Here is a 16,117-nt window from a genome sequence, read left to right on the forward strand (position 1 = left end):
AAACCCAACTCAGTATGGCTTTGCGAAAAGGCAAATCATTCCACTTATAAAAGTAAAAGACTGATAAGTACATGAGGTAACACTGGATTTTGCGGTTCAAAATTTCTTTAGTCATTAGTCTCACTCCAGATCAGGATTCTTTTCTCTGTGCTTACTTTACAAAGCTCTCCTCAAGCCCTAGCGAGGTTCCAAGTTTCTGTTCTTGTGGTTATAATCCTTCAAGGAAACAAAGGCTTGTTTTTCCAACCATTTCCTGATAAAAAAAGATTCCAGGAAATTTTTCTGACCTGGTCAGTCTTAGGTCACTTGCCTATTCCTGTACTTATCAGAGCTCAGCTGGGGGTTAGACCCAGACCAGTACTAGTTTGGGTCATCAGCCCACTCCTGGAGCTTTGGAGTGGGGTCATTCTACCTGAACTATCCAGACTGGAAGGAAGAAAGAAAGGATGGTCTCCAAAAGAAAACCAAGGTTCTGCAACCAGAAGAGGGGGAAGCTCAAGCCAGGTAGAAATGACCAATGTGCTAGAGACTGGACCAGGTTTAGGCCATTAACACTGGACGAAATGCTCTGGACTGAAGAAGTGGGTGGATTGAGGGACTGACTGTCACATCCAGACATCTCCATTCTTCTTCCCTCAGAGCCACAGTCATTCTACCTGAAGCAGCCATAGCAAACCAATGGGCGTGGCAGTTGTAACCTCATGACTTCAGAGGCCCCTGTGGAGATAGTCACTCCCCAGAGCGCCATCCTGTGGCTCCATCATCTCAGCAGGCCGCACCAAACCTGGACTGTAAAGGCAGATGCTTTGGATTGGATCTGGAAAGCATTTAAACAATATGTTTTTGGGGTTTTTTGTGTTTTTTGGTTTTTGATTTTTTTTTTTTTGCCCAGAACTTTATTCTCTTTATAAAGAGAATAAAGAAATGTGTTATTTATATTTATTTATTATATACTATATACTATATAATATTTATAATATAACTTTATTATTCTCTTATAAAGAGAATAAAGTTCTGGGTAACTCCTGTTAATGCTGAAGGCAAAATATTTCCATTATTAAAATATGATAGAGTGAATAGAGTGTTCATCCCACTGACCTGATTTTGGAGGCCTAAGTCCATTGATGTGGAAAATCAGAGAGATAGATAAATGTAGGTTTTATTGAATCTCAGAATATCATATTCATTCCACAAAAGAAGCTTCTTGTGGTTTGTGAAATAAGATACTGGAGACTTTTGGATAGTTTGTTATTTTTAGCTTTATTTATTTAAACCAACTAAAACAAAACAAACCTGCTCTCCTGAAGCTTTTACTTGTTTTAGGACCAAAAAAAAAAATTTTTTTTTAACATGCAGTGGCTAGAGCAGCACTGGCTAGAGCTCAAACTGTGAATTATATTAAATGCAAGACCTTGGCAAATTACCTAAATTCCCTGCCCCTTTGTTTTTTTGTGAAGAAAAGCTGTGGAGACAAAGTTCAGAAGATTAAGTGGGTTTTATATATACAACAGGTTTAGAACATTGATTATTAGATTAAAGTGCTATATTATAATACTTTATGTTTGCTAATCATCTTGTGAGCACATAAACATATAGAAATAACTAAGGATGATGAAAAATAATGGGAAGATCTGTTATAGATTGTTTCTTGGACAAACGTCAGAAAGTCTTCATAACAATCTCTTTGTGTCTTTTTTTGTCCTTCATAATTTTTCTATAATAAGAAGATACACAACTAAAATCAGAAAAATAAAACCATATTTTAACATTTAAAGAACATTTAGTATAATTCTGAGTATCTTAAAAAAAAACCCACAGTATTTTTGAGAATCCCAGAGAAACAAGGATAATAACAGTAATATCTATACAAATTCTCAATTATTGTTGTTACTAATATTTTATAAATTCTAGGTCATCTTCCACTTTCTACTTCTTTTTAAAAAAATTTTAGACTTCTGGGGTGCCTGGGTGGCTCAGTGGGTTAAGCCTCTGCCTTTGGCTCCCCCATGATCTCAGGGTCCTGGGATTGAGGCCCACATCAAGTCCCACATTGAGCCCCACATGGAGCCCCATATCAGGCTCTCTGCTCAGCAGGGAGCCTGCTTCCCCTCTGTCTCTGCCTGCATCTCTGCCTACTTGTGATCTCTCTCTCTCTGTCAAATAAATAAATAAAATCTTTAGAAAAAAAATTTAGACTTCTTGGGTTTTTTTTTTCAGGATTATACTGAAGATTACTGAAAAAATGTAAAGACAAATCTATATTTATAATTTAGTCACTCATAATCTTTTCTAATAAGATGGATCGTCTTTAGTTTTAGTCTCATTTTATAGTTGAAATTCCTGAAATTAGAATTATAAAATCACTGAACAATTAAACTAACCAACAAAATATTCATTTTGAGTTTTCTCTTAAGAAAAAAACAAATATAGTACAAAAATTTTATATTGTTTGAATGAGGTGTTTTCCTTTTTAAAAATTTTTTTCCCTAGGTGAGTTTCAGTTTGGTAATGTAGAAAAGCAATTTCTATTTTAACTATTTAAGAATGATTTAAAGCATATTGTATGTACTGGTGTTTTATAAACGTTAACACATTTATTCACCATTCCAACCTGTTGAGGTAGATACTACCTTTATTTTTTTTTTTATTTTTTTTTTATTTATTTATTTGACAGAGAGAAATCACAAGTAGGCAGAGAGGCAGGCAGAGAGAGAGAGAGAGAGAGGAGGAAGCAGGCTCCCCGCTGAGCAGAGAGCCCGATGCGGGACTCGATCCCAGGACCCCGAGATCATGACCTGAGCCGAAGGCAGCGGCTTAACCACTGAGCCACCCAGGCGCCCGGTAGATACTACCTTTAATCTTCATTTGACAGGCGAGAAACAAGGCAAAGACAGGTTAGTGTCTGTTATCTGTCATGGGGAGAACCCAAATTCCTTACCCGGGGAGTGTGGAGCCCAATGTCACTCTGAGCCTCTGGGCATCTCTATAGAATCTTTTTCCCCCGCCTGCTACACACCGATGCACGGGGTAACCCCACTTTACTCACAGGCCTGCGCCCAGACTCACACCCTAGTCATCTGAAACCTACATGTAATCCAACAACAACAAAAACCCATTAAGACTAAGGGTGAAAAATTGGATCCTGAAGGACAAAAACTAGTGTAAACAGCTTGACATGTCTTACTAGAGATCAGTAAAATACAAAATATGATGGCAGTTATTTCTCTAGAGAGGATATCAAATCACCGGAGACAGGAAAGTCCACCTAACATGGAAATGAAATGAGATTTGGGAACATAAAACCAGGAAGTGCGATTAGAATCTTGATCTAGCACTTAAATATTTCACAGAAACACGTCTTCTAGCTGTTTCTGGGAGCAAAGGGTGCTACTCACACTAGGCATCAGCTCCTGGTTCCTCTGACCCTTTTGTGCTTGGAGAAAACTAGAAATTGTGGACCCCATAAGCCCCATGCATCTTTCCCTCCCCACAAGAGCTGTGCGTGACCACCAGTCCCTGACTTCACGGATTAATCCACGCCCGCTAGACCGAAAAGATGATGTTCATGGAATTACTCCAGCTCTGGAAGTTCCAAAATTGCATAGAGGAAGGGAGGTATGCGGGGTTAAGACGCTTTATCCTAAAGTAAACACTGAATTAAATGCTCCACACTCTTCCTCCCCTCACCTCCTCAGGATATGACACAAAGTATGATTTGTTTGTGATTGTAAAATACCAGGAACAAGGAGAACATTCTCGTGTCTAGTGTGAGATGACAACTGTATTTTAACAGAGTCTACTTATGCAGGCTTCAGCAAAACCATCAAACCAGACGACACTGACGCGTTAAGCATGTCGCCCCTCCCCCGGCCTTGCTCCCCCAATCCGGACAACCAACGTGCAAGAGGCAAGTCCCCAGTGGCACAGACTCAAGCAAGGCCACTCCCGCCCCCTTTGGGGATTCCGGAGGGAGGAGAAGGTCCCCGACTCGCGGGGACACGCGGGAGGCCGGGCCGGCGGGTGGCCGGGCGGGTCCCCCTCCACCGCGGGGCGGGGCCGCCACGGCCTTTCCGACCCCGGAGCGACCTGCGCTGCCGGGAATTTCCCCGGCCCCGGGCTCGCTCACCTCCCCGCGCCGACCGGGCATAAAAGCGGTTCTCGCGGCTCCGGGAGCCACAGAGCCCGCTCGGCCCGCGCCCGCGCCCGCTCCGCAGCGCCCGCACCGCCGCGCCGACTCTCCGAGCTGAGCCCCATGGCCCGCGCCGCCGCCGCCCCCCGCGCCCTCCGGCTCCTCGGCGCCGCGCTGCTGCTGCTGCTGCTGCTCCCCGCCGGCCGCCGCGCCGCAGGTGACACTCGGGGCCGCGGCCCCCGGGCGGGGCGGGGCGGGGGGCGGGGGCGGGGGGCGCCCACCCGGGACGGCGCGCTCACCCCGTGCGCTCTCCCCGCAGGGGCGCCCGTGGCCGCCGAGCTGCGCTGCCAGTGCCTGCAGACCGTGCAGGGGATTCACCTCAAGAATATCCAGAACGTCGTGGTGACGCCCCCGGGACCCCACTGCGAGCAGACGGAAGTCATGTAAGTGGCCCCCCGCGCCGCTGAGCCCCGGCCGCCCCCCTGCCCCGCGGCCCCCGCCCGGCCGCCCGGCCGCAGCCCCGCCGACGCGGACTCTGCCTTCTCTCCGCAGAGCCACTCTCAAGAATGGGCAGGAGGTTTGTCTCAACCCCGAAGCCCCCCTGGTCAAGAGACTCATCAACAAGATGCTGAACAAGTGAGTTGTGCCTTTTACTCACACGTGAGATGAGAGCCATAGGTCACCACTCCTGCAAGTGCCCCAGGGAGTTTTTATCAAGGGTTTAGCTGAAGGACTGAAAATCAGGGATTCTGCAATGATTCCCTGCCCTAAGGGTAACGTAGGCTCCACTTTGGATTTTTCCTGTAACCCAGGGAGAGTACTGAATCTCTTTAAGTCTCAGTAATGTGGAAAAATAAAAACAGCTACTATAAGTGTTTGCTATGAGGTTTAAGTGACATCCCGAATGGAATTTTTTAGTCCACTGTGACATCACATTCCAGCTTTTTGAAGCTAATAATACCATTGGGATCACAGGCCGTTTATTCCTAATTAGGATCCAGGAGCCTGGAATTTTCTGTCTCTTGGGGCGGTGATGTAGGTGGTGGTTACATGGCAGGGGGTTTTGCAGTCAATTTATCGAATCCTATTAATGGCAACAATTTTCTCCTCACAGGGCCAGCACCAACTGAGACAGAGAGAAGGCAGAAGCCTCTGGCTCACTGTTGCGGACTTAGTGAAATGGGGCCAGAAGACGAAAACCTCCTGAGACTCCCTGGGCTGTGTTTTAATGTATTTGACTATTGCCGAAGAGTAATCTTCTATTTTTTTTTTAAACATATGTATTTATTTATTTATTTATTTATTTTCTCAAAGCTAGCATATTAATGTCCTAGCTAATATTTAAAGACACGAATTGGGTAATTTGCTGTACTCTTATTTTAAAATTTTAAAAATGACCTTTTAAAAGGTTATTTTCATGTTCCATCAAAGTTGGTTCAGCTCTATTATTTAATTTGTAGATGACAAATCTTAAATATTCTTCATTCATTTAAGTTATTATTTCTGGGGGGAACCATGGGGGGAAACCATGCCATATCATTCACCGTGGTAAAGCCTGGAGATAAGTGGTGTGGAATCCAAGCAAATACATCCCTGTTAAGGTCGTGGGATGTGGGCGCACATCTGCTTTTGTACTGTTGAGTAGAATGCCGGTTGTTATTTATTGAGAGAGTTTCACAGTGTGTGGTCAACATTTCTGATGTTGAAGTTTTAAAAACTCCAATGTTTTAAATATCCCTTGGACATTTTATGTCTTCCCTTGTAAGGCATAATGCCTTGTTTAGTGTTAATTATGTGGTGTTTCTCTATGTCTTGAAATAGAGAAATCTAAATATTTATTGATGTGTTTTTACAACTAGCATGAAAATAAAGTTATTTACAAAAGTTTCTTGTTTAGTTTATGTTTTTTTTTCTTTTTTCCTTCTTGATTTGTTGTTCCTTCTGAATACCCAAGCACTGGAAGTTTGTAACTGTAGGTTACACCCACCTAGAGACTGCTGTGAGCGCGGGCACTCCTTAGTTCTGTTCACAAAGGTGTATTTGATGCTTTTTCCAAGTCCTTGAAGTCCCCCACCTTGAGAATCTCCGTTTTACAGAAAATACTCATTTCGTTTCCGTATAAACAGCGGTTATTCAGTCAGAGCTCTTTAAAATTTTGCAAATGTTAATACATGTTTTTTAAAAAAGAGCTCTCATTTAAATTATCTTGTGAAATGGTTTTTCAATTATACATTCTTTTCCCTCTTAATGAAGCTGGGGGCTAAACTGTACATTACATTCTTCCTTAGAACTCGAACAATTTGTGTAATGGGGGGAAAAAGCAGGAAAAGTGAGTTGGCTGAGTGTCTCAACTGCCTAGGGTCTAAGTGAGAAGGTCTTATTTCCTTATCACAAGACGTGGACCGATAACAATCACCAAGTGTAATGCTGTGCCAGTGCTTCACGAGTATAGTGATGGTTCAAATATTTCTAAACCTGAAAGTTTGGATTTAAATGCCCCCTGGGACAGTGGGAGTGCCTCCAGCTTTCACAGCAGAAACAAAGGCTGTCATCTCATGACTTGGATAGCATTTGAGCTGCCTGGAAGAGAACATATTCTCAATCTGAAAGGGAGAAGAATTTGTGCACCTATGGGGAGGGCCAGGTAGGGTGTGTGCCTGTCTCTGACTCAGGACCTATTTCCCGGGCACATTCATAGCCTTCAGCAGGAGGAAGTGTGGCACAAGCCCACACTTGTCTTAAGTTGCTGGGTAACTGCAGAAAAGAAACAGTGACTTGGAGCCTCTATGCTCTACCCTGAAAATTAATTATCTTAGTCTCTTCATAACTCCTTTGGTACTTGCTCAGAATGAGGGAGATGGACAGGACAGCGATTTTTAAATATCGAGGTAAACACATGCAAACCATTCTGGAAGATCCAGAAATGCCAGCGCCAACTCCTTCCTTAACCCCAAGTCAAGGTCAATGTGTTTTAGGCTGTGGGGAAGAAAACTTCCTTGGGTTTCTCAGTGATCTTGTAAAAGTTCTTACCTCTTCACATACCATAAGTGTTAATCTGTCATTTGTCTCATGAATTGCTCTGATCCTGAGAGATGATAAAATTTTTTCTAATCCCCTAAAAGAGGACCTAATGGTTACATCCATGCATCAGGTTAAGCTTCAGGGTGGTGGGAGACTGGAAGGCTAGCCCTGCAAACATTTACAGGTCAAAAGAGATAAAGCCACAGACTTTGGAGGCACCTGTAGGTCTTATCAGTGGAGAGGAGGAGTAATCTGACTCTTGAAAAGATTTACTTATATAACACGGGGTTAGAGTTGGGTTTTAGTTTTAGCAAGTTATGGAGACCCTTCAAGGAGGACCGTGGAACAAAGTCCTCCTTCCCCTTTATAAGCAGAGAAGATTGTATCCCCCAGCTCCCCTTTTTGGAGTGAGACAACTCATCCCGTTTTTGTCACATTACCCCAGGCGTAAGGCCTGAGGCAAGCAGGAAGTGATACTTCTGCTTTATTGCCTCACTGGGAGGTAATAAATAAGAAATCTGTCTGAGGCAGAACATCTCCATATACATTCAGGATAAAATTTTAAGATATGAATATGACAAGCTCTACATAAGCCTTGTTAACTTGAAAACTTAACAAGGTGACTGAAAAGAAAGATGAAGAAACTTCAGCTGGTTCATGCATTGTTTGAGAGAAGAGGTTGTGAAGAATCAGACTGGTCTGACCGTGGCTTTCCATTCCTAATGCCTTCTGTGTGACTAGAAGTCAAATTTCTCCCTTCATCGAAACCTCATTGCTCCTCTCATAAAAGGGGTACAAGAGTAGAACCTCCTGCATGTAGTTGTTACAGAATGAAGCATTATATTTTGAGTAAATTGCTAAGCAGTGCCAAAGAGATGATGGTGACCCCTGAATTTCTGGAGAAGAAGGGGAGCCATCTGACCCAAGCACCAGTGTTCTGTTGCTATTGCAACAAATTATCACAACTTTAGTAGCTTAGGACAATACAAACTTACACTCTTCTAGTTCTGGAGGTCAGAAGTCAGAAGTTAGTTCTACTGCACTAAGGTCAAGGTGGGTTCAGTGCTGGTACCTTCTGAAAACCTCCGGAGGGAGTCCATTGCCTTGATCTTTCCAGCTTCCAGAGGCCATCAGCCTTCCGCAGATCATGGCCATCTTTCTGAAACTTCCCAGCGATCAGCATGGCCTTCTCAATCTCTTTCTTCTCCTTCTGCACTGCTACCTCCCCTTCTGTCTGATTCTGACTTCTGCATCCCTTTTCTGAGAATCCTTGTGATTATATCAGGCCCACCCAGGATAATCCAGAATAATCTTCCCATTGCAAGATCCTGAATGTAATCACACCAACAATGTTTATTTTACAATGAAGGTAGAAGTTATATACGAATTGTGTAGGTTCTGGGGATGAGAATGTGGACATCTTTGGCAACTCATTATGCAACCTTCCACAAGAGACCTGAATTCCAGTGTTCGAAGCACTTTTCATTAGACTAACAAAATGTACCTGTTGCAGAAGGGCAGTTTGAGGTTGTGGGAGGAACCAAAATGGTACCAACACTGGCTAATGGTCAATAAATGCAGCTACTATTAATGTTCCTAAGTTAAACCAAAGGAGATTTAAGTCTTTTCTCCAGATTTCTATTACTGGAAAGCTTCCAAGTGAACCCGAATATATTTATCACACAACGGGAGGGAAGACATGAATGACTAGAAGAGCAAGAGGAGGGTCTGGGTCCACATCCACTGTGGGTCCTCTGGCTTGCTCTTGTGAGAATGTGTACAATTTCTGGACACGAGCAGCTCTGTTTCAAAGCTCCATTTTCCTTTCCAATGAACTTTTGAACTGGACAAAAGTAACTTTAAAACTGAGCCAGTCAGGGTGATTGTTTTGCAAGCAGTTGTTGGTAAAACCAACAGGACGGTTGGTGGCCAGAAGAAAAACTAGTGGTCTGGCTATCTGAGAGCAAAGTAGTTCATGAGTGCATACCAAGAGTGGTCTCATCAGACAACACCAATGTATCTGATCAATGTGTGAACACATTTGGCTCAATCTACCAGTCATGACTTTTTTCCCTCCTCCTCCCTTACTCAAGTCATGTGACTGCCCCTCCCCCAACCCTTCTTCCTCTCATAAAATCTTTGCTCCCTCAGCATGGGTGCGGCACTTTTCTGGTTACACTGGACTCTGCCTTCCCTCCTGGAATTGCGGTTCGGAAACTCCAAATAAAGGCCTTTGCTTTTCAGTTCTGCCTCCTTTTCTTGGTTGACACTCATAGATATGAAAGCTTTCCTTTAGCAAACTAAAAAGGCGAGAGAGGGTATCACATGAAATTGTCCACATGAAGTTGAGATTTGGCATACCAGACAGCCTCCGCTGGGAACATCAGGATAGCAAGTGGAAGACGGAGTATTTGAGAGGACGGCCACCGGTCGATGAGGGCAGGAACGATGTTCTTTCTTCAGATCAGTCTTAGAACAGTGAGATGTAGTGTGACCATTGACTCTGAGAAACCAACAAAAAATATTAATGGAAGCAGCACCTGAGGTTTCCTGGGAAAAAAGCCAGGACTGAAGAAGAGGAATGATGGGTGATCCCATTCTGTGAAGATGATTCCTTGTTTGGGAGTTCTTCTGAGATATCTCTAGAGAATTCCAGAAACTGACAAACTGTGAGCTCTATGAGAGATAGACGTCCAGCAATACCAATGTAGATTGGTGGTATCTCTGCTGGAACAGAAAAATTTTAAGATGAGAGTCCTGTTTTATCTAAACATCTCCATAAAATAGAGGCTGAGGCAGAAGTCTTTGGGGTAGCATTTTATTAAATTCACCAGCCCACATCTGGGACCTTATCTTCACCTGTGTGCATGGCGTTCCTGGGGGAACGTTTCATCCTCTGCCCTCAGAGTGATAGTGACAGGTGACTAGGACTGTACCTTTTACTTTGAGCAGTCCTCTGAAAAGAAAATGAGGCTGACCTGGGCAGTCCTGAACAGATCAAATGGACTCAGATCTGATGAAGCCAATTAGAATTCAGAGAAGTCTGCTCTTTGGACCACAAAACACACAAGCAACAAGCACACAGACCACCTAACTCAGTGCCCTCAGAGCTATCTAAGTACAAAGCAAGGAGGAGAACCAAGGTTTTTGAATATTAGTCCAATCTAGAGGACCATCAAAGAGGCCTGTGGGTTGACCGTGACTCTAGCCTCATCTGTGAGCATAGAGTAGAGCCACCATTTCCCTTTGCTTCTCCAGAATCCCCTCAGACCTCTCTCCATGAGCCACTGCAGTGTGGGCTAAAGAAAAATTATGGCCACTGTGACCAAACACACTTGAAAGGAAAAAACAGTCTCTTCCTCATCTTGTGACCTTGCCAAATTACTTACCTCATCTGAGTTTCAATGTTGTCCTCATCAGTAAAATAAAAATGATCCTTGCAGCATTGTTGTAAGGTTTCAAGATAGATACACTAAAAGCTGGGCTTTTATCAGTCTTTATAGACACAATTCAAGGACACCTCCCCTTGTGAGGACAAATGAAATATCCTGATTATTGAGGTTATGCACATAGTGGTACTGTATCAGTAACTATATTATTTAAGGGATTTGACTTATTGATGCAGAAAATAATGTTAAATATGACATAACCAAAGCCATTTAACAAAACAATGAATAGAACTTGAGCTCATAAGCCACTGCCAGTAATTCAGTTTTGAGAACTTTTGAAGCTTAACATACTGCTCTTGATAGGACAAGAATTATTAATTTATCAGTCAGTGGCAGATTCCATTAAGACCTTAAATATGATTGGGCAAGTAGACATAAAAGACAAAGATACATGAAAGCATATTCATTTCCTACTTTATGCAAACATGGTTTTTAAAAAGAAGCACAGACTTTCTCATGACAATAGTCTCTAAATCATCATTAGCTGAAAATGACATTGGATATGCTAAAAAACAAAATTCAACTGAATACATTTGAAGATCTACTTGGCTTCATTAAACGATTAATGAATCAGGCAGCATTCCATGTAGCAAGTAGAGGGGAGCTCCGCTGAGCAAGACAACAAGAAAGGTTCTTTAAAAAAAAGGTTGTATTTATTTATTTATTTATTTATTTATTTATTTATTTTTGAAAAAGGAAAAAAGAAAGAGAACCTTCCATCTTACAATCCTGAGATCATGATCTGAGCCAACATAAGAGTCCAAAGCTCAACTTACTGAGCCACCCAGGTGCCCCCAACAAAAAAAGTTCTTGAAGGTAGAAAGAGAGCATTAAAAAAAGAGAGAAGGAAAGTTAGAAGGGAGGGAGGGAGGAAGGAAGGAAGGAAGTTATTTGCAAGGAATGCGTTGTTTAGATAAAGCAGTCCTAGAAGACATCTATCAGTAAATTTCTGAGTATTGACCTGGAGATTCCATATTGACCTGGAGATTCCATTTTGAGTGGTTAAAGATTACAGTATTCTGGGAATGCAGTTGAAAACTGCATTTAGATAAGGTAGTAAGTCTTGGTTTACTGATTTGAGGTTTTAATCCAAGTGATGTCATGTGAGGTTTTTTTGTTTGTTTGTTTTTTATAGATCACTCTAAGTTGCACAGTTCCACTCTCAAAAAATAATAAAGCAAAAAGTTTATATCTCTGTTAATAAATTTATGACATTCTGTACTCCCCATCCCCCCCAAATAAACAAACAAGAAAAATAAATTTTACTTCCTTATTGACTTGGAAATACCCCTCTGATAATCTTTTCCTTTCAGTCTTCAACAGGGAAAGAGAAAGCCATAAAAATTCATCTCCAGATTGCAGTCCATAAAGAACAGTATTGTGCTAAATCCACCGAGGTCTGAAATCAAAGATGCCTACTGAGACCTTACAAACTTTTTTTTTTCCTTTTAGCCTCTGGACTGTTTCATAAAAAAGAAACTAGATCTAAAGAGATTTTTTTTTCTTGGCTTTAAGCAAAATAACTGTGAAATATCTAAAATTAAACCAGACATACATGCAGATTGTCGAGTATCAAAGAAGTCTATGCAGAGGCAGAGCAAAATCTATTAATTACCTTGAGATACTGACTACAATGGTTTGTACTTCTTTTATTAAGGATGACAGTAGTAATATGACTGCAAGACAATCTCAGAAAGTTATTTTAATGTCGGGTTGCTGATGAAATTATTATATTCACCTGAGATCTCACATTTCATTATCATATTAATAAATTTTCAGAATGAGACAGTTAATTTTATGTTTCTATAGGTTATCTTGATGACATTACACTGTAGGAGCTAAGGCAGGTTGCCCCAAAGTGTGCCACTTTGGCACACTGATTATTTTAAATAAAACTTATTTAGGAGCCAGCATATTTAAGGACATTCAGCTTCTCCTCTGTCCTCCTCAAAGTAGGGAATAAATTCTCCCACATGAAAGGTACCCTCCCCGCCCCAGTAAGTGAAGACACAGCCTCATCAGCAGAGATGGTTCAGGGCCTAGAAGGTTGTATATACACCTTCAACTTCATCCAACAATGCAATTTTACAAATGGTTGTACTTGACTTAGTCTGCCTACGATTTATGAATGTTCCTCTTCCTCCCCCTACTGGCCGACACTTGTTTTAGCAGAATTACAAAATTGTTGACTAATGGTATCTTACTGAAGTTTTATTTTTTTTTTCTGTTCCCTCTCTTTATTTTATTATTTTTTAAAGACTTCATTTATTTATTTGACAGAGATAGCACAAGCAAGGAGGAGAAGGGGACAGGCTCCTTGGAGCCCCATGGGGGGTTTATCTCACATGACTTGAGTCGAAGGCAAACCCCTAACAACTGAGCCACCCAGGTGCCCCATTTCTCTCTCTCCTTTATTTTTTTTTAAATCTTTTTAAATTAATTTTTTAATAAACATATAATGTATTATTATCCCCAGGGGTACAGGTCTGTGAATCGCCAGGTTTACACACTTCACAGCACTCACCATAGCACATACCCTCCCCAATGTCCATAACCCAGCCACCCTCTCCCGAACCCCTCCCCCCGGCAACCCTCAGTTTGTTTTGTAAGATTAAGAGTCACTTATGGTTTGTCTCCCTCCCAATCCCATCTTGTTTCATTTATTCTTTTTCTACCCCCAAACCCCCACATCGCATCTCCACTTCCTCATATCAGGGAGATCATATGATAATTGCCTTTCTCCAATTGACTTATTTCGCTCAGCATAATACCCTCTAGTTCCATCCACGTCATCGCAAATGGCAAGATTTCATTTATTTTTATGGCTGCATAGTATTCCATTGTGTGTGTGTGTGTGTGTGTGTGTGTGTGTGTGTGTTATATAACACACACATCTTCTTTATCCACTCATCTGTTGATGGACATCTAGGTTCTTTCCATAGTTTGGCTATTGTGGACATTGCTGCTATAAACATTCTGGTGCACGTGCCCCTTCGGACGACTTCGTTTGTATCTTTACGGTAAATACCCAGTAGTGCGATTGCTGGGTCGTAGGGTAGCTCTATTTTCAACTTTTTGAGGAAACTCCAAGCTGTTTTACAGAGTGGTTGCACCAACTTGCATTCCCACCGACAGTGTAGGAGGGTGCCCCTTTCTCCACGTCCTCACCAGCATCTGTCATTTCCTGACTTATTAATTTTAGCCATTCTGACTGGTGCGAGGTGGCATCTCATTGTGTTTTTGATTTGTATTTCCCTGATGCCAAGTGATGTGGAGCACTTTTTCATGTGTCTGTTGGCCATCTGGATGTCTTCTTTGCAGAAATGTCTGTTCATGTCCTCTGCCAATTTCTTGATTGGATTATTTGTTCTTTGGGTGTTGAGTTTGCAAAGCGCTTTATAAATTTTGGATATTAGTCCTTTATCTGATATGTTGTTTGCAAATATCTTCTCCCATTCAGTCCGTTGTCTTTTGGTTTTGTTAACTGTTTCTTTTGACCTTGATGAAATCCCAGTAGTTCATTTTTGCCCTTGCTTCCCTTGCCTTTGGCAAAGTTCCCAGGAAGAAGTTGCTGTGGCTGAGGTCAAAGAGATTGCTGCCTGTGTTCTCTCAAGGATTTTGATGGATTCCTTTTTCACATTGAGGTCCTTCATCCATTTTGAGTCTATTTTTGTGTGTGGTGTAAGGAAGTGGTCCATTTTCATTTTTCTGCATGTGGCTGTCCAATTTTCCCAACACCATTTATTGAAGAGGCTGTCTTTTTTCCATTGGACATTCTTTCCTGCTTTGTCGAAGATTAGTTGACCATAGAGTTGAGTGTCTATTTCTGGGCTCTCTATTCTGTCAATTGATCTATGTGTCTGTTTTTGTACAAGTACCATACTGTCTTGATGATTACAGCTTTGTAATAGAGCTTGAAGTCCAGAATTGTGATGCCACCAACTTTGGCTTTCTTTTTCAATACTCCTGTGGCTATTTGAGGTCTTTTCTGGTTCCATATAAATTTTAGGATTATTTGTTCCATTTCTTTGAAAAAAATGGTTGGGATTTTGGTAGGGATTGCTTTAAATGTGTAGATTGCTTTAAGTATCATAGACATTTTCACAATATTTGTTCTTCCAATCCAGGAGCATGGAACATTTATCCATTTCTTTGTGTCTTCCTCAATTTCTTTCATGAGTACTTTATAGTTTTCTGAGTATAGATTCTTTGCCTCTTTGGTTAGGTTTATTCCTAGGTATCTTATGGTTTTGAGTGCAACTGTAAATGGGATTGATTCCTTAATTTCTCTTTCTTCTTTCTTGCTGTTGGTATAGAGAAAGGCAACTGATTTCTGTGCATTGATTTTATATCCTGACACTTTACTGAATTCCTATACAAGTTCTAGCAGTTTTGGAGTGGAACCTTTTGGGTTTTCCACATATAGTATCATATCATCTGTAAAGAGTGATAGTTTGACTTCTTCTTTGCCAATTTGGATGCCTTTAATTTCTTTTGCTTGCTGAGGTTAGGACTTCTAGTACTATGTTGAATAGCAGTGATGATAATGGACATCCCTGCTGTGTTCCTGACCTTAGGGGAAAAGCTTTCAGTTTTTCTCCATTGAGAACGATATTTGCAGTGGGTTTTTCATGGATGGTTTTGATAATATTGAGGTATGTGCCCTCTATCCCTACACTTTGAAGAGTTTGATCAGGAAGGGATGCTGAACTTTGTCAAATGCTTTTTCAGCATCTATTGAGAGTATCATATGGTTCTTGTTCTTTCTTTTATTAATGTGTTGTATCACATTGATTGATTTGCAGATGTTGAACCAACCATGCAGTCCTGGAATAAATTCCACTTGGTATGGTGAATAATCCTTTTAATGTACTATTGGATACTATTGGCTAGTATTTTGGTGAGAATTTTTGCATCTGTGTTCATCAAGGATATTGGTCTGTAATTCTCATTTTTGATGGGATTCTTGTCTGGTTTTGGGATCAAGGTGATGCTGACCTCATAAAATGAGTTTGGAAGTTTTCCTTCCATTTCTATTTTTGGAAAAGTTTCAGGAGAATAGGAATTAGTTCTTCTTTAAATGTTTGGTAGAATTCCCCTGGGAAGCCATCTGACTTGGGCTTTTGATTGTTTGGAGATTTTTAATGACTGTTTCAATTTTCTGACTGGTTATAGGTCTGTTCAGGTTTTCTATTTCTTCCTGGTTCAGTTGTGGTAGTTTATATGTCTCTAGTAATGTATCCATTTCATTAAGATTGTCAAATTTGTTGGCATAGAGTTGTTCATAATATGTTCTTATAAGTGTTTGTATTTCTTTGGTGTTGGTTGTGATCTCTCCTCTTTCATTCATGATTTTATTTATTTGGATTCTTTCTCTTTTCTTTTTGGTAAGTCTGGCCAGGGGTTTATCAATCTTATTAATTCTTTCAGAGAACAAGCTCCTAGTTTCGTTGATTTGTTCTATTGTTTTTTTGTTTTTGTTTTTGTTTTTGTTTTTTTGGTTTCTATTTCATTGATT

At 41.2% G+C, this 16,117-nt stretch overlaps 1 protein-coding gene across 1 annotated transcript; it reads left to right on the forward strand.

Annotated features, from left to right (window-relative positions):
* Positions 1-4,018: 4,018 nt before the first annotated feature.
* Positions 4,019-6,016, forward strand: LOC101672378 (growth-regulated alpha protein). The gene is made up of 4 exons (XM_045079866.1): positions 4,019-4,346; positions 4,449-4,572; positions 4,682-4,765; positions 5,244-6,016. The coding sequence occupies exons 1-4, from the start codon at positions 4,253-4,255 to the stop codon at positions 5,257-5,259; spliced, it is 318 nt and encodes a 105-aa protein (XP_044935801.1). The 5' UTR covers positions 4,019-4,252; the 3' UTR covers positions 5,260-6,016.
* The last annotated feature ends 10,101 nt before the right edge of the window (positions 6,017-16,117 follow it).

The sequence above is a fragment of the Mustela putorius genome, unplaced genomic scaffold, assembly GCF_011764305.1.
Source record: "Mustela putorius furo isolate JIRA1106 unplaced genomic scaffold, ASM1176430v1.1 tig00000430_pilon_pilon_pilon, whole genome shotgun sequence".
Classification (NCBI taxonomy): Eukaryota; Metazoa; Chordata; class Mammalia; order Carnivora; family Mustelidae; genus Mustela; species Mustela putorius.

What these genes read in the sequence shown, in the direction of transcription:
- LOC101672378 (XM_045079866.1), top strand. Translation starts at nt 4,253, where the DNA reads ATGGCCCGCGCCGCCGCCGCCCCCCGCGCCCTCCGGCTCCTCGGCGCC. An exon ending in CGCCGGCCGCCGCGCCGCAG is followed by an intron (nt 4,347 to 4,448) that starts GTGACACTCGGG and finishes CTCTCCCCGCAG; the next exon opens with GGGCGCCCGTGGCCGCCGAG. An exon ending in TGCGAGCAGACGGAAGTCAT is followed by an intron (nt 4,573 to 4,681) that starts GTAAGTGGCCCC and finishes TTCTCTCCGCAG; the next exon opens with AGCCACTCTCAAGAATGGGC.